Source organism: Rutidosis leptorrhynchoides, chromosome 2 (assembly GCF_046630445.1).
Source record: "Rutidosis leptorrhynchoides isolate AG116_Rl617_1_P2 chromosome 2, CSIRO_AGI_Rlap_v1, whole genome shotgun sequence".
Taxonomy (NCBI): domain Eukaryota; kingdom Viridiplantae; phylum Streptophyta; class Magnoliopsida; order Asterales; family Asteraceae; genus Rutidosis; species Rutidosis leptorrhynchoides.
This window is the reverse complement of record NC_092334.1, coordinates 185274280-185299603: the sequence shown is the minus strand read 5'-3', so window position 1 is coordinate 185299603 and position 25324 is coordinate 185274280. Positions and strand designations below refer to the sequence as shown.

Here is a 25324-nt window from a genome sequence, read left to right as displayed (position 1 = left end):
TTTTTATTAGAAAATTTCTTTCTTAAAGTTAAAACAAAAATGTTACGTAGTAATTTTTATTGCAATTGTAATTGTAATCATTAATTATTAACAGTAAAAAATTGAACATAAATAATTACAGAAAAAATCATGTATTAATAATAATCTCTACTTTTGGCATCTTTCTTTTCGACTCCTCAATATATACTAACGCTTTCTCTGCATCTACTTCCCAAACTCTTCATCTTCTTTCTTTTACATCTTCTCTCCAACACTTGCAGCATTGCCATTCAAATAAAAATAAAAACATATTTTTTGTTCTATTTTTATAAAAAGAAATCATAAAACTCAAAACCCAAAACCCAAATGGTGAAACTAGTGGGATTGTGTTCAATGGCTATTACTACTCTGTTTCTGCTAATGGGAGTTGTACCTTTGGCTTTAGCAGGTGGACATGATTATGGTGATGCATTAAGTAAAAGCATTTTGTTCTTTGAAGCTCAAAGATCTGGTTATCTTCCTGGAAACCAGAGAGTTAAATGGAGAGGCAATTCAGGGTTGTATGATGGCAAATCCAATGGGGTAAATTAGTAATTTCACTTTTACATTTTTAATCCATTATTAGTGTCTTTTTATAAAACCTTTAATTAGTTGTTATTTTATGTTTAATGAAGGTGGATTTGGTGGGAGGGTACTATGATGCAGGGGATAATGTGAAATTTGGGCTACCAATGGCATTTACAGTGACAATGATGTCATGGAGTATAATGGAATATGGAAATCAAATGGGTTCAAGTGGTGAGTTAAGTCATGCTATGGAAGCTGTTAAATGGGGTACTGATTATCTAATTAAAGCTCATCCTCAACCTCATGTTCTATATGGAGAGGTAATCTTTTTACTCTGTTTTTATGCTCTGTTTTTTTATGTTCTGTTTTTATGCTCTGTTTTTTTCTTAGGTTTTGTTTTTGTCCGGTAGTATAATAAGTTTTGTAAACAAACATGTACTGCCATTTTTACAATAGGTTTGGTTTGTTATGATTATAATATAATGTAATATAATAATAATTAATTAATAATTTAATATAATTATTAATAAGGTTTGATTTAGCTGTAAATAACCGTTTATATTTTTTTCGTATGTATTTCTATATATTTAACAACAGGTGAAATGTATGTGTAAAATAAAAATGTATATTTGTCAGATTCAAAATGAATATTTTCCAAAATGGGATAACTAGGAAATTATTTAATTGTTATCTAAAATAATACAATACAATATTTTTCTAAATGGCATGTTATTGTCCTTAAGAAGTACAGTGATTCTTGCCAATTAAATTTTGAGAAATATGTATTTTTCCCAAAAAATGTATCTTTTTAGGAAGTTTGTGTGTGTTGTATTTTCGTTAAAATTTTTATCTTTTTAGGAAGTTAATATGAGAGAGTATGGAAACTCAATCCTTCATGAATCAAAGATGAAGAAATAAAAACTACTCCAACATATTAAATTAGGGAAAAAAATCATTTTATGAGGCTGTTCCGGGAAATGAAGTCTTGGAACACAAAAAATGATTTTACGGGTCTTGTTTTCGTTAATTAAACAAATAATTAACCTACGAATCATGATAGAACGTGCATCATAAACGGACTAAAAGAATATATTTACATGGTTTTTTGTGACAACGGTGTTGATGTGGATTTTAAAGTACATAATTTTAAGGGTCCTACTAAGTAAAAAATTTATAGCTTAGCAATCTTTGACTAACGTGAAACTAATTTTTACTAGGTCAAATTTGTTAATAAACGTTATTTGTATGTAGGTAGGAGACGGTAACACCGACCATTACTGTTGGCAAAGACCCGAAGACATGACAACTTCACGTTACGCTTATAGAATTGACCAAAATAACCCTGGTTCCGATCTCGCTGGTGAAACCGCTGCTGCAATGGCCGCCGCTTCTATTGTTTTCCACCGTTCTAACCCCGCGTACTCCCGAGAGCTTCTTAGTCACGCTTATCAGGTTTGTTTATTCATTTTCACATTTAGCGCCATAGTCATTTAAAATTACTTAAAAGTTATCACTTTTTCTAGTCACAAATAGAATAAAGAATGCTTGTCTTATTTTGTGCCACATTAAAGTAATTAAATGGTCTAGTGCGTACGTTAGTAACAGGTAGGCGTATGTTAGTAAAGCAGTTGGTGTGAAAGCAGCTGCGGTTAATAACTTTATTGTCTGCAATGTTTTTTATGGTTGAATTTTGTAGGGACGCCACCTACTATTCATAAGCCTATCATAGAATATCATTTATTTATTTCTGCTTTTTCACTTTAGTTCCTTTTCCAGAGCTAGAGTTTCTAAATTCAGAATATGTTACTACTTTTTTTGCTTAATATGCAAGAAAATATAGAAACAGTTCTTTCATTTTAAAATGTATGTTCTGAAAAGATAACTGCTATTACCATTGTAAATTGACCATTATAACCCTGGACTGTCAAATACAGTAAATTGACCGTAAATTAAACATGAAACGTTATTTCTAAGAAACTACTACATTAATATTCCATTTTAAAGCCTTTTTTTTTAAATGAAGAAGATATATAATTTAAAAAATAAATGATACGAAATTCAGTTTTACACAAGTTACAATAACTTATAAAAGTGTTTAAAAAGGATTACTTGAGAATAGTAGGTAAAATGATAAACAGGCTAACTAAATAAACCTAATAGTATGATTAACACGGTAAACACTTTAGGTCTTAAATTGAACTTGTAAAATATAGATTGAACGTGTAAATATAAAAGAATATACTGTAATATTGTATTGTATATCTATTAATAACATAATTTTATATTTATAAAAATTACACCAATTGTTCTGATGTAAATGCTATGACAATGTATATGCGCAATTTGAATTACAAAGGTTTTTTTTTTTTTTTTTTTTTTTTGGAGATACAAAGGATCTTGTTGATGATAGGTAATTATTAATTAATTGATTAATAGGTAAATAATAACAAAACAGAAAAGACGTATATATTGAATTTTAGTTGCTAATTTATTCGGTGCACATGTTTGAGTGACAAAAGTTAAGGTATAATTGGTTTTTTTCACGGGCAATGTGGTCGCACCGTACAGATTCACTGAACACCGTAGATCATAACTTATCAAAAAACTAAACTAAATTAATTCTGTCGGTCGTAGTACTGTATCAACCCCCACCGAATATATTTTCATTTCCCATATTACCCTTATGACGTGTCACTAACTTACAATTTATTTGTCTTCAGCTTTTTGATTTTGCCGACAAATATAGGGGCAAATATGACAGTAGCATCACTGTGGCCCAGAAGTACTATCGATCTGTCAGTGGCTATGCTGTATGTGATTTTAATCTCTATACCCATCCACCACATTTTTAACTGTCTTAACTACCTTTGTGGACATTTACATTTTTACCCTTTTAGTAACTTTTTTTTTTTCTTTTGAATTTTGGACAGGATGAATTGTTGTGGGCAGCTGCTTGGTTGTACAAGGCATCCGGAAATGAATACTACTTAGATTACCTTGGCAAAAACGGTGACGCGCTTGGTGGGACCGGATGGGCCATGACGGAGTTTGGTTGGGACGTTAAATATGCCGGTGTTCAGACCCTTGTTGCTAAGGTATTGATATATTTGAAATAATCATTTATTGATATATTTGAAGCCTTACATTAAGGTATTAAGAAAATAACTTTTCGACATTATATCAATGTCACGTAGCTTAGTTGCTAATAGGTAGGACAACAGCTAAAAGAACATGTTTTAACGTTTTTATATTTTGGTTGTTTTTTGTGCAGTTTTTAATGGGAGGGAAAGGCGGTAGTCATGCTCAGGTTTTCGGAAAATATCAAGAAAAGGCCGAATCTTTTATGTGCTCATGTCTAGGCAAGAGTAACCAAAATGTTCAAAAAACGCCCGGCGGTCTAATTTATAAACAAAGATGGAACAACTTGCAGTTCGTCACAAGTGCATCGTTTCTTCTAACTGTCTACTCCGATTACTTAACATCTGCCCGAAGAAGCCTACATTGTTCTTCGGGCAGTGTTGCCCCATCTGAGTTACTCGCATTCGCCAAGTCACAGGTAAAAAAATCTCCCCATTTTTGCTTATTGAATTTGATTTCAGTTAATAATCACTGGAAAAAGTATTAACATTTTTGGCTTTTATAGGTGGATTATATTCTTGGTGACAATCCAAGAGCTACAAGTTACATGGTTGGATATGGTAACAACTATCCGCAACAAGTGCACCATAGAGGTTCATCGATTGTGTCGGTTAAGGTGAACCCATCGTTTGTTAGCTGCAGAGGTGGTTATGCAACTTGGTTCAGTAGAAAAGCTAGTGACCCGAATCTTTTGGATGGTGCTATAGTTGGTGGGCCAGATGCGTACGATAATTTTGCGGACCATAGAGATAATTACGAGCAAACCGAGCCCGCTACATATAACAATGCCCCACTTCTTGGTGTTTTGGCTAGGCTACATGGTGGTCATGGTGGCTACAACCAACTACTTCCAGGTATGTTTTAGTTATTTTTTTGGGTAGTTTATGTTTTCGTTGTGGGTTCTTTCGTCTAAATGTGGTTGATTTTTTTGCAGTTGAAATCCCTGTTGCAACTAAGCCTATTGCTGCTCAACCAAAATCTAACCCAGTTAAAGAAACTTCATTCGAAGGTAAAAATTTAACCTTTTTGTTTGCTAAAATGTCACATTCTTGAATATATGATAAAAAGTTTTAATCTTTCTGATGAACTTAATTAAAGATTTTAAATTTATTTGTCTAGATCCAGTTGCAGTTGAACAAAAGCCAACATCTTCATGGGAATCAAATGGAAGAACATACTACAGATACTCAGTTGTGGTAACCAACAAATCAGGGAAGATGATCAAGAACCTTAACCTATCAATCTCAAAACTGTACGGTCCTGTTTGGGGGTTAACCAAGAGCCCAAATGGTTCCTACGGGTTCCCAAATTGGGTTAGCACATTACCAGCAGGGAAAAGTATGGAGTTTGTCTACATTCATTCTGCATCACCTGCAGACGTCTCTATCTCAAGCTACACGTTGGCGTAAGACCAAATCAAGAACGTGATGAATACGATCACACGTATGGTGTCGAACTGAAAGTTGTGATACATAATTTATATTTTGTGTTTTAAAAGTGTGTAAGTATGGAGGAAGAAAGGAGTGAAGAGAGGAGTTTAAAAAAGTGCTCATCCTCTTTCTCAACCTCTTATTTTAGCTTATTAGAGTGAGTATGGATAATATAGATGTGTGGGTAAAGATAGAGTAGATTTCGTTTCGGTTGTTTTTCGTGTGCTAAATGTTGCAAAAGATTGGCAACACATTAATTATGAAGTTTCAGTATGAATAGAGTGCACAACTCATCTGTTCATTGGTTTTTGTTGTTTTTAGTTTTTACTCTAGATTAAAACCACAAATTAATTAAAATAACCTGAAAACGATAAAGACAAGCATAAATAGAGGTATGAGATATAAGAATATTGAAACCTGAAAGGTAATTACTTAGATTGGATATAGTCATAGAGTATGCTCTACTTGTTTGATCATTTGCTAAATAATTTGAAGTTAGTAATAAGAACTAAATTTCAACTGTTAGAGAATGAACAAACAAAGATCGACTTATTTTTTGGCATGTGGTAGCCTTAACTTTTTTTATATCTACCTGAGAGGTACCCTTTGACATACACTAGTCAATATTTTCCGCATGTAGTAGCCTTAACTTTTTTTTATATCTACCTTAGAAGTACTTTTTGTGTTGTGAATTTAGTGTCATCGATTATTTTGTGTGATAAAGTGATTTACTTGAGATAAGGGAGTTTCGAGTTCTTAAATACGAGTTTGGAGAGTGCGGAGTGCACGCTTGTATAATCCAAATTGATTAATCCAAGTGAAAGGTTATGTTGTTAGTTGGTGTCTTTTGGCCCAAAAGACACAACTATTAATGAAATGGTGTGTTACCTTTTAGTCAAAAGATGTGACCATTCATGGTATCTTTTCACCAAAAGGCGTGGCCATTCATGAACATCTTTTCACCAAAAGGTGTGACCTTTTAATCTCTATAAATAGAGAATACTTGTCTCATTTTCTAAATGATGAAAACATGAGCATTCACAACATACAAATTATCTATGTTCTTGACTTTCAATTTTAATTGCCTTTATTGGAGTTGTGCCTTTGTCTTATCCCGAATAAAGATTTCGTGTAACCCTAAGGCAATATATGTATAGGGTCGAAATACTTTATCGCAAAAGTAATTACACGATTCAAAGGTTTATCCGGGCATTCAAACCCTATCATCCAACATTTTGACCTACATTATTTGTTAAGTTACAATTATAATCCTACTTATATTGTGGTATCCTACTTTTTTACCAACATATATTACAGATTCAATTAGAAGATGAAGTTCAAAGTATTTACATTATTAAACATAACAAAATTGCCCTACACATGCTAAAAAGATTTCATTACACATGGTACAATATGTTACCCGTATAACAACACAAGCTAATTCCATCAAATGATTAGTACAATTTGTAGTTCATAAAAACATGCAATTTTAAATGTTTGACAAGAAAGATCTTACAATGGAAAAACCAAAAGAAAAACAACCCTTACTATAACTCCAACAAATGAATAGTGCAATTTGTAGTTCACAAACCACAGCTTGAATTTCCATTATTTGTATGAGATATCCTAAATGGTATAACTAATGAAGACAACAAATCAGAATATGATATCCTTCCGGGAGTAAGCGGAAAAATTGCTAAATAGCATAGAACTTTTAACAACTCGAATAATACGAACATTGAAGATCTTTTATGATCAATCTGTTTTACCAATTCCTCAACATCAATCTTAACAGCAGTTTCATCCATCCCAATGTCAGTCGCATATCGAATACCTGAACGGGTAACAACTGCTGAAACAATGCCCCAAACAAGTCCAAATTCTCTACCTATAATTCTTGAAAGGAGAAAGATCGTCACAGTTCGCCAGATCCAGCTGTTAATTTGACTACTCCCTGTTGTAAATTTAGTGTAATTTTGAGTTTTAATCTACACTTGTAAATGGGTTTGGAGGTACGGAGTGTACACCCATTAAGTGATAGATTACCCGAACCCAAAAGTGGTTTTCCATTATTTACTATCATGACTTGGTCTACCTAAAATTTGACTAAGTGTTTTCAGTACTAAGTTTTCTTAGTAAGCTGAAATTTGGCTAAGTGTTTTATGCTGGTTGTTCTGCATTGCTGGTCCTTGTACTGGTTGTTCTGCATTGCTGGTCCTTGTGCTGGTTGTTCTGCATTGCTGGTCCCTGTGCTGGTTGTTTTGCGCAGCTGGTCCCTGTGCTGGTTGTTTTGCGCAGCTGGTCCCTGTGCTGGTTGTTCTGCGCAGCTGGTCCCTGTGCTGGTTATTCTGCGCAGCTGGTCCCAGTGCTGGTTGCTCTGCGCAGCTGGTCCTGTTTGCTGGTTCCTCTGCGCAGCTGGTCCTGTTTGCTGGTTCCTCTGCGCTGCTGGTCTTGTATGCTGACTTTTGCGCTGCTAGTCCTGTTTGCTGATTTTTGCGCTGCTGGTCCTTTTGCAGTGCTGGTTCTTAAGAGACAGCAGTAAGAAAACACTTAACACAATTTTGAGTGATTACGGAAGAATTATTCTTGCACCCACTTTTGCTTTAGTGGTTGAAGGAATAATACTTGTTTATTATAAAGTGATCACTCATGCTTTGATAGTTGTAAAATATAATATTTGTTTATTGTAAAAGTAACAACTTTTACTTTAATGATGGAAGTGATAATATTTGTTTATAGAAATATTCTTCCTGTAACCACTTTTGAATATTATAGAAGATACTTTTATTAATCAATCGGCCAATTGATTTTAATAAAAGACTCTTTCATGATTAAGGGTGTATATAAATATATTAACCAATATGCATGAGAAAAATACACAAGTTACGAACACCAAAATATTCTTCTGCAAAAGGAATTCTTGTTTCTGCCAAAACAAGAATTTAATCTCTGTCTTATCCCAAAGTGATATTCGTGTAACCCAGGCTATAAGGGTCGAATAATTACTTTCGGAAAGTGATACCACGATTCAGTGATTTATCCGGCTATCGATTATTTTACCCTACACGAAAGAATTTAATAAATCCTCCAACAATCGAAAGTAATTATTCGTTATAATCGATGGCGGCTACGATGAAACACATGACGGCGAATTTCTCCAAACTTGATAAGTTTGAGGGAATTGATTTTAGGAGATGGCAAAAGAAGATGCACTTCTTTCTGAGCAGCATGAGTGTGGTGTACGTACTCAGCACACCAATTCCTGAAGATCATGGTGATGATGCCACTATTGAACAAATTCGGAAAAGGTGCAAGTGGGAGAACGATGACTACATCGCTAGAGGTTTAATCCTCAATGGTATGGCTGATTCCCTTTTTGATATTTACCTAAATGTTGAATCTTCTAAAGAACTATGGGACTGTTTAGAAACCAAGTATATGTCTGAGGATGCTTCTAGTAAAAAGTTCCTTGTGAGTAATTTTAATAATTACAAGATGGTCGATTCTAGACCGGTCTTGAAACAATACAATGAGCTCATTCGTATACTTGGTCAATTCACACAACATAAGATGAACATGGATGAGTCTATTCAAGTCTCAAGCATAATTGATAAACTACCTCCATCTTGGAAAGAATTTAAACATTCTTTGAAACATAAGAAGGAGGAGTTAACTCTTGTTGAGTTGGGTAGTCATCTGCGTATTGAGGAATCCCTCAGGTTGCAGGATAATGACAAGCCAAAGAGCAACGAAGTTGCTGGTACGTCTGTTGTTAATATGGTGGAACATAAAAAGTTCACTAGTAATAATGACAAAAAGGGCAAACGTAAACATCAAGGTTATAACAAGGCTAATCCGAACAAGAAGTCTAAATTGACTTGTTGGAAGTGTGGTAAAACTGGACACATGAAAAAGGATTGCAAGGTTATTTTTGGTAATAATAATGTCAAAGGATCTAGCACAAGCGGTTCGGGAAATGGTTTAAACAACCACAACTCGAAAGGTCAGAATATATTTAATAATTCAAATGAGAATTATTATGTTTCATATATATCTGAGGCTTATTTTGTGCAGGATGATGATGTCGCGTGGTGGGTTGACTCGGGAGCCACCACCCATGTATGCAAGGATAGATTTTGGTTCAAGACTTACGAGTCCGTGACTGATGGATCAATTCTTCATATGGGAAATGAGTCAACAGCCTCTGTTCATGGACGTGGAAGTGTGGATTTGTGTTTTAGTTCTGGAAAAACTATTTGTTTGTTTGATGTTTTGCATGTACCACAAATAAGAAAAAATTTGGTTTCCAGTAGTGTGTTAAATTGTTGTGGTTATAAACAAGTGATTGAATCTGATAAGTTTGTTTTGTCAAAACATGGTATGTTTGTTGGTTTTGGTTATTTATGCAATAGAATGTTTAGACTTAACATTAATCACTTGAATGTTAATTTTGCTTTTATATCTACTTCTAGCATAAATAATTCTACACTTTGGCTTGCTAGACTAGGACATATACACTTTAAAAGAATGCAAGATATGTCTAAAGATGGATTAATACCGGCTTTTGACATGAACAATGAAAAGTGTAAAACGTGTATGTTAACAAAGATCACTAAGAAACCATTTCAAAATGTACATCGTGATACTGAAATTTTGGAATTAATACATAGTGATTTATGTGATTTGCATGCTACTCCTACTTTAGGGAACAAGAAATATTTTGTGACTTTTATTGATGATGCTTCTAGATGTTGCTATGTTTATTTGTTACATACTAAGGATGAAGCATTAGATAAATTTAAAATATTTAAAACTGAAGTAGAATTACAACAAAAGGCTTTGATTAAAAGACTTAGAACAGATAGGGGAGGTGAATACATTGACCAATCGTATTTCCAATCCGTTGGTATTATCCATGAGACCACAGCTCCTTATACTCCACAACAAAATGGTATATCTGAAAGGAAGAATAGGGTCCTTAAGGAAATGGTTAATTCCATGTTATCCTATTCGGGTTTAAGTGAAGGATTTTGGGGGGAAGCTATGTTAACAGCTTGTTATTTGCTTAATAGAGTTCCTAACAAAATAAACAAGATTACACCTTATGAACTTTGGAATAAAAGGAAACCTAACTTGAATTATCTTCGGGTATGGGGCTGTAGGGCGGTTGTAAGACTACCTGATCCCAAGAAGAAAAGTTTAGGTGAAAGAGGTATAGATTGCATATTTGTTGGATATGTTGAACATTCCAAGGCATATAGGTTCTATGTAATAGAGCCTAATGAGTTTGTCTCAATCAATTCTGTGATTGATTCAAGGGATGCAATCTTTGATGAAAATCGATTTTCATCTATACCTAGACCAAAGGATATGATTCCAAGTAACAATGGAATCAATAAGGATTGTAATGATGAAGTCTCTGAAAAGGCTGTTGATCAGTCACTTGAGCTTCGGAAAAGCAAAAGAAAAAGGAAACCTAAATCATTTGGACCAGATTTTCAACTATACTTAGTTGAAGGTTCTAGGGATGATGTTTCTACCCAATATTCCTATTGTTTCAATGTTGATGATGATCCTAAAACATATGATGAAGCAATGAGGTCTCAGGATGTTGCATTCTGGAAAGAGGCAATTAATGATGAGATAGATTCTATCATGGGCAATAACACTTGGGTGTTAGCTGATCTACCTCCTGGTTGCAAACCTTTGGGTTGCAAATGGATTTTCAAAAAGAAGATGAAGGTGGATGGAACTATTGAAAAGTTCAAGGCAAGGTTAGTCATTCAAGGCTTTAGACAAAAGTCTGGAATTGACTATTTTGATACTTATGCTCCCGTGGCACGTATCACTACCATTAGACTGCTGATTGCTTTGGCTACGATTCACAATCTAGTTATTCACCAGATGGATGTGAAGACAGCATTCTTGAATGGTGAATTGGATGAGGAGGTTTATATAAACCAACCTCAGGGCTTTGTCATGCCAGGAAATGAAGGCAAGGTGTGCAAACTTGTGAAATCCTTATATGGTTTGAAACAAGCACCTAAGCAATGGCATCAAAAGTTTGATGAAGTGATTTTATCTAGTGGTTTTAAATTAAACCAAGCAGATAAATGTGTATATAGTAAATTTGATGATTCTGGTAAAGGAGTTATAATTTGTCTATATGTTGATGACATGTTAATCTTTGGGACTGACCAAAGTCATGTTGATTTAACAAAAGAATTTTTGTCATCAAAATTCTCCATGAAAGATATGGGGGAAGCTGACGTTATCCTTGGCATTAGGATCAAACGTGAAAGCAAAGGAATTTCGATTTGTCAATCTCATTATATTGAGAAGGTGTTGAAAAAGTTCAATTGCTTTGAATGTAATCCTGTGAGTACCCCTGTTGATCCAAGTGAGAAGCTTATGCCTAATCAAGGTGAAGCTGTATCACAACTTGAGTATTCTCAGGTGATTGGCTGTTTGATGTACGCCATGACTTGTACAAGGCCGGATATTGCTTTTGCTGTGAGAAAACTGAGTAGATATACTAGTAATCCTAGTACTCATCACTGGCAAGCAATTAGGCGGGTACTGAAGTACTTGAAGAAAACTATGGACTATAGTTTATCTTATAATGGGTTTCCTTCGGTAATAGAAGGATATTCTGATGCGAGTTGGATAACCAATATTGAAGATCATTCTTCAACGAGTGGTTGGGTGTTCTTGCTTGGGGGAGGTGCTATTTCATGGGCTTCTAAGAAGCAGACATGTATTACCAACTCAACGATGGAATCTGAGTTTGTTGCTTTAGCTGCTGCTGGTAAAGAAGCAGAATGGCTTAGAAACTTGATCCATGAGATACCATTATGGCCTAAACCTATAGCACCCATGTCTATCCATTGTGATAGTGCTGCGACATTGGCAAAGGCTTATAGCCAGATGTACAATGGAAAGTCTAGACACTTAGGTGTCAGACATAGCATGATTCGTGAACTCATCATGAATGGGGTGATTTCTATAGTGTTCGTGAGGTCACAACAGAATTTAGCTGATCACTTGACGAAGGGATTGGCAAGAGACTTGGTGAACAAGTCTGCTGTGGGGATGGGTTTAAAGTCCGCATAAATTTCTAATTATAAGATACCCAATTCCCTTCTGATGAAAATTAGAAGTTGAATTCAATGTGGAAGGCTTATACTTAGAAATTTGGAGTACAAAAATTTTGTATCATCCCAAGGTAAGGTATGTACTCGGACCTGTTGAAGGTGAGGATGAAGTTTAGCTTCTTAATGGTTTATTTGAAAAAGTGCAATAGCAGGTGCATGACTGAAATGAACTACCTATGTGAATGTGAAGTTTTGCCGCTTCAACAAAGCTTGGACTTTTGCTTTAGATACATTCATGAATGGATATGGACACATGGCTTGTAAAGTGTCAGGATAGCTTTAGAGTATTTGAAAACTTATGTGTATGTTATTTTCAGTTATTCAAATGGGTTGAAGGGTTCAATTCTTAGAACACCCCGATTCTCGAATATTTGGAATGTGTAATGTACTAAGGTGAAAATTCAATCTTCAAGATATTTTCATTTATGCATGAGTTTTGTTTTAATTTGTTTAATTCTCATGAAACGAATTGCACTAAATTGGGGAGGATTGTTGTAAATTTAGTGTAATTTTGGGTTTTAATCTACACTTGTAAATGGGTTTGGAGGTACGGAGTGTACACCCATTAAGTGATAGATTACCCGAACCCAAAAGTGGTTTTCCATTATTTACTATCATGACTTGGTCTACCTAAAATTTGACTAAGTGTTTTCAGTACTAAGTTTTCTTAGTAAGCTGAAATTTAGCTAAGTGTTTTATGCTGGTTGTTCTGCATTGCTGGTCCTTGTACTGGTTGTTCTGCATTGCTGGTCCTTGTGCTGGTTGTTCTGCATTGCTTGTCCCTGTGCTGGTTGTTTTGCGCAGCTGGTCCCTGTGCTGGTTGTTTTGCGCAGCTGGTCCCTGTGCTGGTTATTCTGCGCAGCTGGTCCCTGTGCTGGTTGCTCTGCGCAGCTGGTCCTGTTTGCTGGTTCCTCTGCGCTGCTGGTCCTGTATGCTGACTTTTGCGCTGCTGGTCCTGTTTGCTGATTTTTGCGCTGCTGGTCCTTTTGCAGTGCTGGTTCTTAAGAGACAGCAGTAAGAAAACACTTAACACAATTTTGAGTGATTACGGAAGAATTATTCTTGCACCCACTTTTGCTTTAGTGGTTGAAGGAATAATACTTGTTTATTATAAAGTGATCACTCATGCTTTGATAGTTGTAAAATATAATATTTGTTTATTGTAAAAGTAACAACTTTTACTTTAATGATGGAAGTGATAATATTTGTTTATAGAAATATTCTTCCTGTAACCACTTTTGAATATTTTAGAAGATACTTTTATTAATCAATCGGCCAATTGATTTTAATAAAAGACTCTTTCATGATTAAGGGTGTATATAAATATATTAACCAATATGCATGAGAAAAATACACAAGTTACGAACACCAAAATATTCTTCTGCAAAAGGAATTCTTGTTTCTGCCAAAACAAGAATTTAATCTCTGTCTTATCCCAAAGTGATATTCGTGTAACCCAGGCTATAAGGGTCGAATAATTACTTTCGGAAAGTGATACCACGATTCAGTAATTTATCCGGCTATCGATTATTTTACCCTACACGAAAGAATTTAATAAATCCTCCAACACTCCCACCATTACCATTAGCCCAAAGTCCTGTTTTGCAGAACAAAGCAAAATCTTCACAGTTGTTATTGAACAAGCCATATTTTCCAAACCCCGAGTATAGTAGTGACTCGGCTCTGCTGCTAACTTCTTTGGGTGGGTCTGATACTGCTAGGGTGGACGTCCCACTACGAAGTTTCAACAAGTGCTCAAGTGTTCTCACACCGTACTAACAGGAACGAATCACCCCACTTTGATACCTGTCTCCACACCCGGTCAATGACATGGTTACACGAACCATGTGGTGTAGGTTTTGAAAGCAGCTGAATACCCGAGAACCAGCTTGCTAAAGAAGCAGAAAGACCATCATGAGATCCTGTTTAATGGATAACCATGCCCTGTTCATTAACAATACCTGCGTTTCGCGCAACCAAAACACAAAAGCAAAACAAAAATCCTTTAAGACTACTATGACATGGTGTTAGAATTGGCACTTTCTGTGATGTGACAATGTCAAATTATGAAGTTAAATAGTGGTTGTGTCAAATTTGAGTGTCAAATTGAGAGTTGAGTATAAAACAACCAAATTAATAATTTATATATATACAAGTGTCAAATTGTTATTGGATAGCAAGAATATAAAGCCTTTATATATTTTGTCACGTATCTGACTGACTTGATTTCGTTAGTTTCTAATGCCCCGTTAGCATTAAATTTGCGTGACTGGAGTAACGCCTTATTTTTCATTCATGACCGATGATTAATTAGGTTACAATCCGATTAGGTTGCGATCAGATTATGACTAGGTATCATTCGGGAAAATCTAGTTTGAGTGTTGTGTCCGAACGAGTAGCGTGTATTTGCAAAAAATAATGGTCAAAGCTATATATGTAAAAAAAATTATTTCATGCAAAATTCAAATTCTAGGCGGGGAGAGAGAGAGAGAGAGAGAGAGAGAGAGAGAGAGAGAGAGAGAGAGACGATAGTAATATACCATGGTGAGAGTAGAAAAAGGCAGGTGCAAAAGTATAAATATGGTCTCCTGGTTGGATTGCACTTTCCTCCACTCGTTGAGAGTGAAACGGGCACGATTTTAAACTTCCCCAAAAGAATTTAAAATGTTTAAGGTTCTTGGGGTTGCGCGACGGTCGCAACCTAGTAATGACAACGACAGTAACAAGAGCGAAAATACGCACAAATTCTTCCACCAAAATACCATCTATACTGGTTAATATTAATACCAGTATTAGAAAGTTGATCATAATGGCTATCAATGAAAAGCGTCGGAAGTTTATAAAACCATTATATGTGCAAACGTGAACATATTATATAAATGAACACCATCTAAACAAGAAACCTATTTGATTTTGATTGAATATTATAAATAAATGAACACTAACCATTATTTGATAGTGTTCACTTGTAATATTCAATCAACAAGTAGGTTTTTGGTTTGTAACACCGTATTAAGTTAGTACAATCATTGCACACCAAATTTTGGTGATGGTTCGGATGCTGGGGTCATTGCTTCCAAGGATGGTTATCCATGTTCGGGTCAAACTTGTGAAATTGGGTGCCAAAGGGAGTGGAATAATATTCGCAACCACAAATTGGCGTCTAAGAAGGTAGAGACAGAAGTGGCTAGGAACAAGTCGGTACCAAAATTTAATGGTTCTGGTGGTTTCAATTCTAGTGGGCATCGGGTTGACGTAGGTGATTCTTTGATCGGAGGTTCATCGGTGTCTTAGGAGTTTTCTTTCCTTGAATCGCTACTCGGACCTTCCACGGTTGTTGGTTAAACTGTGAGGTCCTCGGTGACAAAACATTTACTTAACACACTTACTTCTAACATAAAATTCTTAGACTAACCTCTCATATGCTAATGGGGAATTAGTTTGTTGAAATAGAAAACACAACCTCTACGATAATGGAGAAAATGTTTTCCGATTACAAAACATTTGAAGTGTTTAAAATCATTTTCATATACTTTGAAAGATTTACAAACATTTTCTTCTTGCAGAATCTATTGCACAGGCCATCAATGTCTCAGTCAGATCACGGACTGAGATACAGACCTCAAACCTTCCTTGCTTCACTACATTATTTCTCCCAACCGATACCGCCAGAACACTCGGAGTAGTACTGAAAAAAAAACTTGAAAAGATATTGCATTTGATGAGCGAAAACTCTACCAGTGTTAACCTCAAAAGTATTGATCGTATGTCACTTGCATTGTTTCACTTGTAAATCAATGTTCGTGTCAAACCGAAACTACAAAAATTGTTGACCGAGAGTAAGTTTCAACAAGCATGTCTGTAAGACAATGACAAAACGTTCATAGTTGTACCGAAATATAACAAAAAAAGATACTTCACAACGATTGAATGAAAATCCTATCAAAGTTAACGTTGAATGTAGGTCACCAACATCACATATTCATATTTACTCATACACAAGGTTGTAAAAGACGCGAGTCGGGGATCCATCGGCCATGCCTAAAAAACGACGCGTCGGACGCAACAGGGACGCAACGCGCGTTGACTAACGTTGACTTTTTAAAATAGTTTTGTTAATTATATATTTATATATGATATTACAAAAAAAAAAAAAAAAAAAAAAAGATTGACCGACTTGACTGACTTTATTGAATTTTTGACCTACTTTTTCCAACTTTAACCGATTTTTTACCTTTGACCGACTTTTTAGCAACGACGCATCGACCATGCCTAGAAACAACGCGTCGGTCAAGTCGGCCGACTTTTGCAACACTGCTCATACATATACATACATATGTACTGTTACATTATCCATAAAAGACCAAATCACACGTTAAGCTAAACAAGGTCCTACAATTGTTATTGAATTATCGACTCAGTGTTCAACAATTAAACAAACAACACATTAAAAAAATTTCCCTATCAATAAAGTGACGTAAACTTTCGCCCCAAAAGCACAACTTCAAACACTAATCAACTCACTGAGAAACTCATTAAAAGAGTATTCATTCATTTAACAATAAAAAGTCATATGGTTCTTTAGTTATACAGAGTTCCATGGAATTCTTTAGATATAATAATATATAGTGTAGCAGAAATTAAGATACATAATCATCCCAAAATATAGCACAGCTGTACAATAGAATATTAAAGAAAATAAGGTTCAAAACAAGTCCAGAATTTGCTAAAGATGATTCAAAACCTTCAAGCAGATATAGACGAAAAGACACCATCATGCACCAATTCACTTCTTGTTAATTGTCTTGTACAAGTTATCAATTACATCCTGCAAAAAGATGACATCAGGATGACAATATAAAGAATTACAAAGTCAAACGTCGCGCATAAATGAAAAAACATATAGCATAAATACCTGGTAGTATTTAAGCATCTGGGGCCTTTTCTTCTTGAACGTTGGGGTCAAAAGGTCACGTTCCATGTCAAAAGGGACAGGGTCAAGGTGAACAGCTTTGATAAATTCATAACCTTTTAACTGCATCACAATACGTTACAATTAGGGCTTACCTTAAAAATAGTATCTAATTATATACAGATAAGGGTTAAGGACTTAAAAGTATGATTAAAAAATTATACCTTTTTCTCTTTTCCAATTCTAGTGAGCTCTCCGAGTATGTATTCTTTAATTTTGGGATTTTCGCATAGCGATTTGAAATCCCCAGAAATATTATTTGCTTCAGCGTAACGTTTAATTGCTGCCTCATTTGGGTTGACCACAGCAACAAGACAAAACTCAAAACTGTTCCCATATATCCATACCTGAAATTGCATTTATTTTTTAATAGATATGTTTTGTATCTTGCAATATATATTAAAAAAATGTTATATGATATTGCTAAAATGCATACCGAGTCGATATCGGAAACATTTCCATACACATTCTCGAGATTTTCAACCGCGACATACTCTCCTTGCGAGAGCTTAAAAATGTTTTTCTTTCGGTCAATAATTTTCATGCTTCCATCAGGTTGCCACTCGCCAATATCACCTGCAACACGATATACGTTACGAGAATATAATTTACATACCGACAGTAATAATCCCAAAATTATTGTCCCGCTTTGACTTTTCATGTCTTTCTTGTACAACTTTGACTTTAAACAATTTTATTTGTATTATATAATATTTGATGAATTGATAAAGTTATACTAATGAAAACACATTTTAAAACCATATATATATATATATATATATATATATATATATATATATATATATATATATATATATATATATATATATATAATTTTCATCAAATATTATATTATATAGCACAAATAAAGATATTTAAAGTCAAAATTTCAATTTGGAAAGTCAAACTGGACAGTTATTTCAGACGGAGAGAGTAATAATAATAAATAATCAAGAATCTTTATGAACGCACACCTGTATGGAACCATCCATCAACAAAGACTTCTTTTGTAAGGTCCTCACGTTTGTAGTATCCCGAAAACAAAACGTCACCTCTAATACATATTTCACCTTGCGGTTTGCTTGAACAAGCGTCATAATTCATCTCCGGAACAGACTCGAGTCGCGCATCCAAATTTGGTACTGGTGGGCCCACTGTACCAAGCATATTCATTTCATTTGGCAGTGAAACAAATGATCCGGCACAAGTTTCTGTCAGGCCTACATTACAAATAGACATAATGAGTTATTATAACGTCTACATCACTACAAAGAAGAAGTGGCAAATTCGACCCATTTACTCATTAACGGGTCGATATAAGGTTTATGTTGCTTTTACCATATCCTTGAAGAACATGACAACATGTCACTACTTTCAGGTAAGCTTCTACATGCGGAGCTAGTGGGGCAGCTCCAGATAGAATAATTCGTACATTTCCACCTAGGCCCTGTTTAACCTGCAAAAATATAAAATTAGAGTCAGAGTGATGTCACTATTATTAATGGAAAATATAAGGGTAAAAAGGTCTTTTTAACCCACCTTACTGAAAACGATTTTGTCGCTTAATGGAGATGCCTCTGAATGTGTTCTCCCTCCCATCATATTACGTAACTTGCTGCACAAGTTTGAGGTGTATATCTAAATCAACAAGAATTGTAAAAAAAAAATTGCAAAAGAAAATGATATTATAATATAAGGTACTTACTATGAATAAGCTAGATTAAATAAGTTACGTTTGATAAAACCCCCTGCAGAAACTTTCTGTTGCAAACCTATTTAAAAAGCAGAAGTTAATAAGAGTAAAATGTATAACGAAAGAAAAAAGTATGTCAGTAACTGAAAAATACCTGAGTAAATTCTATCCAACACTCGAGGAACAGCACAAAAAATACTAGGTTTCAGCTCACCTATGTCTTCAGTCAGCAACTTAACATCCTGTTCAAATAAATATATAATCATCCCAATTATTATGTTATGGTATGTAACAAAGTAGGCTTGTCAATTTGTCAGGTCCTGATCCAGAAAAAATCTGATTCATTTATGTGATTCAACAAGTCGATAAACATGATCCACAGATCCAACAAGTCAATATAGTTGATCCATTTATCTAAAAAGCACTGTTGTAAAAGTCAGCTGACTCGGTTTGGGGAGTAGCCCGTCCAGACTCCCCCAAAACCGCCTTAAAAGTTGGGTCAAAGTTGGTCAAAGTCGGCCCGACTCGGGCCGAATCAGGTCTGAGTCGGTCAAAGTCAAAGTTAGGTCAAAAACTTTATATTTTTAAGAAATAGATATTTTGTTATATACGGAGTATATCTATGTTTGAAATATTTATGTGTAAATATATATATACATATATATATATATATATATATATATATATATATATATATATATATATATATATATATATATATAACTTGTTTATTACAAAAGGTCAATGTTGGTCAATGCTAGACTCATCCCCTTCTTGTCCCAGACCCGACCAACTCGTCCCTCCCGGATGCGCGAATTTTACAGCTTTGCTAAAAGGTGATCTGACAGATAAGTGCACTTTGGATGATAGATACACGGGTGTTGCTCATTTTATAATAAAAAAAATAAGATGTTCATTTTATAACATTTATTTATTTATAATTTATAATATTAACGGAAGACGGTGGTAATGAAAAGTGTAAAGTTGAGAAGATATAGTAATCAACTTACCCCACGCCAAAATCCTATAGATGCTCCGTGATTGATGAAACATTCTTCAATCAGCCGGTCAAATATATGTGCGAGAGGTAGAAACGAGAGATAAACATCATGTTGATTCAACTAAATAATAATCATTCACACGTATTAGACGAGCCTGAAATTAATAATATATGTACACATAAAAACCCAAACCCAAAAAGCTCACCGATTCATTTGCACTATCTAGTAGACGATTAACACCGGCTATAAGTGTTGCCATGCTGTTATTTGATATCAAAACACCCTTAGGATCACCAGTTGTTCCACTAGTGTACATTATTGTACAGATGTCACTTTTTTTCTTCAATGGCAGGTCAAAATTTTTATTATCACCCTGCAAGTAGATAAAAGCCATTAATAACAAGAAAATTCAACGTGCAATAATCATTAATAATAACAAGAAAATTAATAACAAGGTTGCAAAATTGACTTTATAAACAAGAAAATAAGAAAATAATCATTAAAAATTGACTTTAAATATTAATAACAAGGTTGCAAAAATCGTTACTCGGGGAGTACTCGGTCCGGACTTTCGAGGGAGTACTCAGCAACTCAAAGAGTCGGATGTTGACCAAGTTTGACTTTGACCGAGTTTTGAACGATCATCCAAATAAACCCGAATTTTGGCCGATTTTTCAGAAATCCCGAGTTTTGGCTGAGCTTGACCGAGTTTGACCGACTTTGACCAAGTAATCCCCGAGTTCTACAACCCTGATTAATAATAACTTTTTACAAAAAAAAAAAAGAGAGTAGTGTGCGTACCAATAACAAGAAATCGTCCCATGAATGTATTTTCAAACCAAAGTTTTCAGCTTGTTCGCGTTGTTCAGGAGTGACTTTTCCAAAGCTCACAATTGCTGGAAAAAAAATATTCATACATTTTAGCATCTCTGAAATACGAATTAATAATTACGAAATCAAACACGATAGATAACTTACTTTTCAGAAATTCTCCAGCTTTCGGGAATGTTTTTAACAACTGGATCACCAAACGAAAATTATCAGTTCAACTAGTAACTATTAATGTATTATTATCTTATGCATATATTATGCATATATAATATATATAGTGTACATAACCAATTTACCTCCGGGATCTTTTTCTCTTCTACAAAAGCAATTGTAACCTCGGCATGACAAATAATGAATTCAATTGCACCAGCACCTATATGTACATTTACATTGTAAACGGTAAAAAATTTACTCTCGAGATATAAAATATATACTCGAAAACATAGAGAAATAAACAGTTACATATCTTGAAAAAATAAAATCGAATATTTACCTAAGGTATCGTATAAAGGTACACAGTAAAGCCCATGAGCATTACATGCCTGCATAAAATTGTCGGTATTAAAATAATAACCTAGTAGGTAAAGGTGACCGTTAAAACTAAACTGTATGATATCTAAAATTGGACCATGTTGTGTTTTATGGAACATTTTTATGAAAACATAAGTGAAAAAGATGGCGTACCTCCATGCTCATAACCCATTGTGCACAATTGGCACCATAGATCCCACACCGACCACCCTAAATCATCCATTAGTGTTCGTCAGTATGTATATAATAAGAAAATTAAATGGGTACACTTCTTGCTTTGCGAAATCAAAGCACGAACAATAAGGTTGAGCAAATACTATTGAAGAACGTAAAATTGAGGGGAAAAACATATTATTAATATTACTTTCATCATAAGGTAACTCACCGGCTCAACACCGCACGCACGGATAGCGTTGCCAACCTTTATCACTTTTTCGTAAACTTGTTTGTAAGTCAGCCATACATATGGTCCATGCTGTAAAGTTTACAAAATATTATATTAAATAAATTAAATATAGTTTTACCTATTTCAAAGATAGCACGAGTATACCTTTCCATTCACGAGTTCACGGGTGCCAAGCATTCGATTGTTGGGGTATTTCTCCACTGATATGCTGTAATGTCACCATGACAAACATTTTAGAAAAATACATAGAAACACCAATAGAAAATCAAGAAACGCAATACTAATGTGTAAGAAGATACTTAGGCCCCGTTTGGCTCACGGAATCCAATGGGATTCCGTGAGCCAAAAGAGGCCTAGTTCAGGGAATATTATTATTATATAAACAAATAGTGCCTGGTTTAAAAAAAAAATGAATATTAAAGCGTGTCTAAATTCAATTCCAATTCCGCCGGAATCCCATTGAATTCCGTGAGCCAAACGAAGCCTAGTTCAGGGAATATTATTATTATATAAACAAATAGTGTCTGGTTTAAAAAAATGAATATTAAATTTGTAACCTATTCAGATAGTATAACATTACTGTTAAATTTCACATGAACTGAAACAAATAAAGTTCAGAATGCAGATTGGTTCTTCTTATTGCCTCCATTACAAAGAAATTAGTCTAGGTAAACTACTACCGTTTTTCACAAGTAATTCATCAATTATACATTCAGGCATTAGCATATAGTACAAGTGTATTCAGCATATATTACTAATGTCAACGCTAAAAAGTCGGGTAAAAAACGCCTTAAAAGTCAATGCTAAAATGTCGGGTCAAAGTCAAAGTTAAGTCAAAAATTTTATATATTAGAATTATATTTTGTGACATATATCAATGTTTGAAATATTTATGTTTTATGTTTGATATATTTATGTGTAACATATATATGTTTAATTCATTTATCATAAAAAGTCAACGGTCAATGCCCGACATCTCGTCCCCGACTCGACCGACACGTCCCTCCAAGGTCCCGACCGAATTGTCCCCGACTCGTGACTTTTACAACCATGACGCACACATGCTCAAGATGTTAAGATGATCATTTTGAAATAACATATACTTTAGGGCGAAGTAGAACCAAATCACATTTATCACCATCTTTTTTGTTTTTCTCAAAAGATAGTTGAAAGAAAGCGTATTATAACAAAACTAATTAACAACAAAGCAATAAATGTTTTACTGTTTTCCCCTACTTTTCAACTAATTTGGTAAATAAGCTAAATGCCTCTTAAATAACCAAACAAGTTTTACACCCAACCATCAACATTTAAGATTATAAATCTTATCCTTGTTGCGGCCTATAGAGCCCTCAAATTCAGTATATCATCTTTACCCTTCTTTTTATGCGACTGTAGATGAAACTAAATTTGTATCGTTAAATAAAACACAAGAATCATATATTTATATTTATATATGTAACAAACCTAGACTAATATCTCACTCAGCATAATGATCATCTTACAAAAATCTCTACCTTTACTTTTACTTTTCTTGTTTATTTAATTAGTTGCTGGTAACCAATCAAAATCTGTAAAATTTTAACAAATAAAGTTTAGATATAAAATTGGTCTAAATATTCCAAATTTAAAAGCCAATAATTTAAGGACAGACACCATCTACACACATCATTAAAAAAAAAAAATCAACTAAATCAACAAAACAATAATCAAACATGAGTCAAACTCATATTCAACAGAGACTATAAACAAGCAAAGATTAAGTTACAGATCTATTAAATTAATATTAATATTAATATTAAACGACATAAAAAGGAACTAACCGGAAAATATCCCAGCATGAATCTAAACCGTCAATAGGAGCTGGAAAACCGTCTTTAGCAAAGACACTACGGTAAACCGGTCCAGCCGACGGTTTTCCGTCTTTGGCCGGAACCGCTGGTTCAACTTCAACTATAAACTTTTTTGACGACGCCATTCTCCGATCTCACTCCCTTTTAATTTAACTGTTATAATAATTTGTTTAAAATAAATAGAAACCGTGATTTGCTGAAGATAAATAAATGAATTAAAAAGACTTTAAATTTGACTGTTGACGGAGAGAGATAGGAGAGTAGGTGGCGATTGGTGGCGGAGGAAAATAAATAAAGACAGATTCCGATCTTATAGCTGATGGCCAAATACAATTGACTTGAATAAGAATTTACTACGGACTATTTATACTAATTGAACTGATTGTATTTTTACCCTTTCTCGAACACTATTCTATCGTACTCCGTATTTTATAAAAATTTATTTGATTTATTTACATCTACTGTATCTATCTATTATTTTAATTTCATATAAAATATATATATATATATATATATATATATATATATATATATATATATAGGGGCATGATCAATGGGAAGTAACCAATCGGGGGGAAGCGGGGGAAACAAAATTTTTTTTTTTTTGTTTTTTTTGAAATTTTTTTTTTTTCCGGCGTCAAGTTCACACGAAAATATGAACATTTAGAAGAGAAACTTCGTGATGAATGTTATTATAAAGACGGGAAAACGATCGACAAAAATAACATTTAAGATAATATTGTTCGTGAAGAATATGAACGTTTTTTTTCCATATTTTGTGAAGTAAAATTTAGCCCGATTTAGAGTTTAGGGTTTAGCGTTTAGGGTTTGGTGTTTTGGGTTTATTCCATAAACCCAAAACACCAAACCCTAAACCCTAAACCCTAAACTCTAAACCGTTCGTGTTAAAAACTCAATCTAAATCCTAAATCTAAACCCTAAATCTAAACCCTAAACCCTAAATTTCTAAACCCTAATATCTAAACCCTATAAACCCTAATATCTAAACCCTAATATCTAAACCCCAATAGCTAAAACCTCAAAATACGCTCGAAAAACACGATAATTGTTATATATTACTTCTTCGAGCGTTTTCCCGCCAAAATAAAAATATTTATCAAAAAGTGTCTCTACTAAATGTTCATATTTTCATCTCATCTATAATGTTCGTGAACAAAGTTTTTTCAAAAAACGAAAAAAAAAAAGTTTTTGCTTCCCCCGCTTCCCCCCGAATAGTTACTTCCCTCTTGATCCTACCACTATATATATATATATATATATATATATATATATATATATATATATATATATATATATATTTGATATATTAATATTAAAACTTTATACGTGTGAGAGATTTTATCCATTTAATAATAAAATATTGTATATATAATTTAATATAATGACATCTTAGATTTCTTTATTTTAAAAATGTTATATTATATTTCTATATAATATATATATATAATATATATAATATAAATATATAATCTATCTATCTATCTTCTATACATATATATAAACCAAATTTTTTTTGAGAATTGTGGTTGAAAGTTATTTTAGAATGTTTGTATCTATATATTATATCTATATATCTATATTATATATATATTATAATTTAATATTAAATAAAACGGAGTTAACAAAATGCATTTGGTGCCTGAGTTGATTATAAAATCACATACATATATATTACTGAGTGTCTTATTTTAGTTTACTAGGTGGCAAAGCCCGTGCGTTGCACGACTTGTCCCACGTTTTAATATTTT

The 25324-nt window shown here is 33.9% G+C and overlaps 2 protein-coding genes across 3 annotated transcripts; one reads left to right on the top strand and one right to left on the bottom strand.

Moving 5' to 3' along the window:
* The first annotated feature begins 240 nt into the window (after positions 1-240).
* Positions 241-5415, top strand: LOC139894408 (endoglucanase 6-like). Of its 2 annotated transcripts, none has more exons than XM_071877669.1 (9): positions 241-561; positions 654-866; positions 1798-1998; positions 3267-3356; positions 3477-3641; positions 3818-4102; positions 4190-4538; positions 4619-4693; positions 4810-5415. In XM_071877669.1, the coding sequence occupies exons 1-9, from the start codon at positions 346-348 to the stop codon at positions 5091-5093; spliced, it is 1878 nt and encodes a 625-aa protein (XP_071733770.1). In that variant the 5' UTR covers positions 241-345; the 3' UTR covers positions 5094-5415. The 2 variants fall into 2 exon arrangements, with proteins under 2 accessions (XP_071733770.1, XP_071733769.1); XM_071877668.1 differs by having other exon boundaries at positions 244-561; positions 4804-5415.
* An 11382-nt stretch (positions 5416-16797) lies between these two features.
* Positions 16798-23885, bottom strand: LOC139891601 (long chain acyl-CoA synthetase 4-like). Its single transcript, XM_071874578.1, has 19 exons — positions 23526-23885; positions 21847-21910; positions 21682-21771; positions 21450-21506; positions 21259-21307; positions 21062-21138; positions 20913-20952; positions 20736-20830; positions 20140-20307; positions 19944-20054; positions 19088-19175; positions 18946-19012; positions 18780-18855; positions 18579-18696; positions 18215-18460; positions 17677-17816; positions 17405-17587; positions 17184-17303; positions 16798-17096 (listed from the first exon to the last, which is right to left on the bottom strand). Exons 1-19 carry the CDS (start codon positions 23678-23680, stop codon positions 17055-17057), a joined length of 1986 nt encoding a protein of 661 aa, XP_071730679.1. The 5' UTR covers positions 23681-23885; the 3' UTR covers positions 16798-17054.
* Between the last annotated feature and the right edge of the window lie 1439 nt (positions 23886-25324).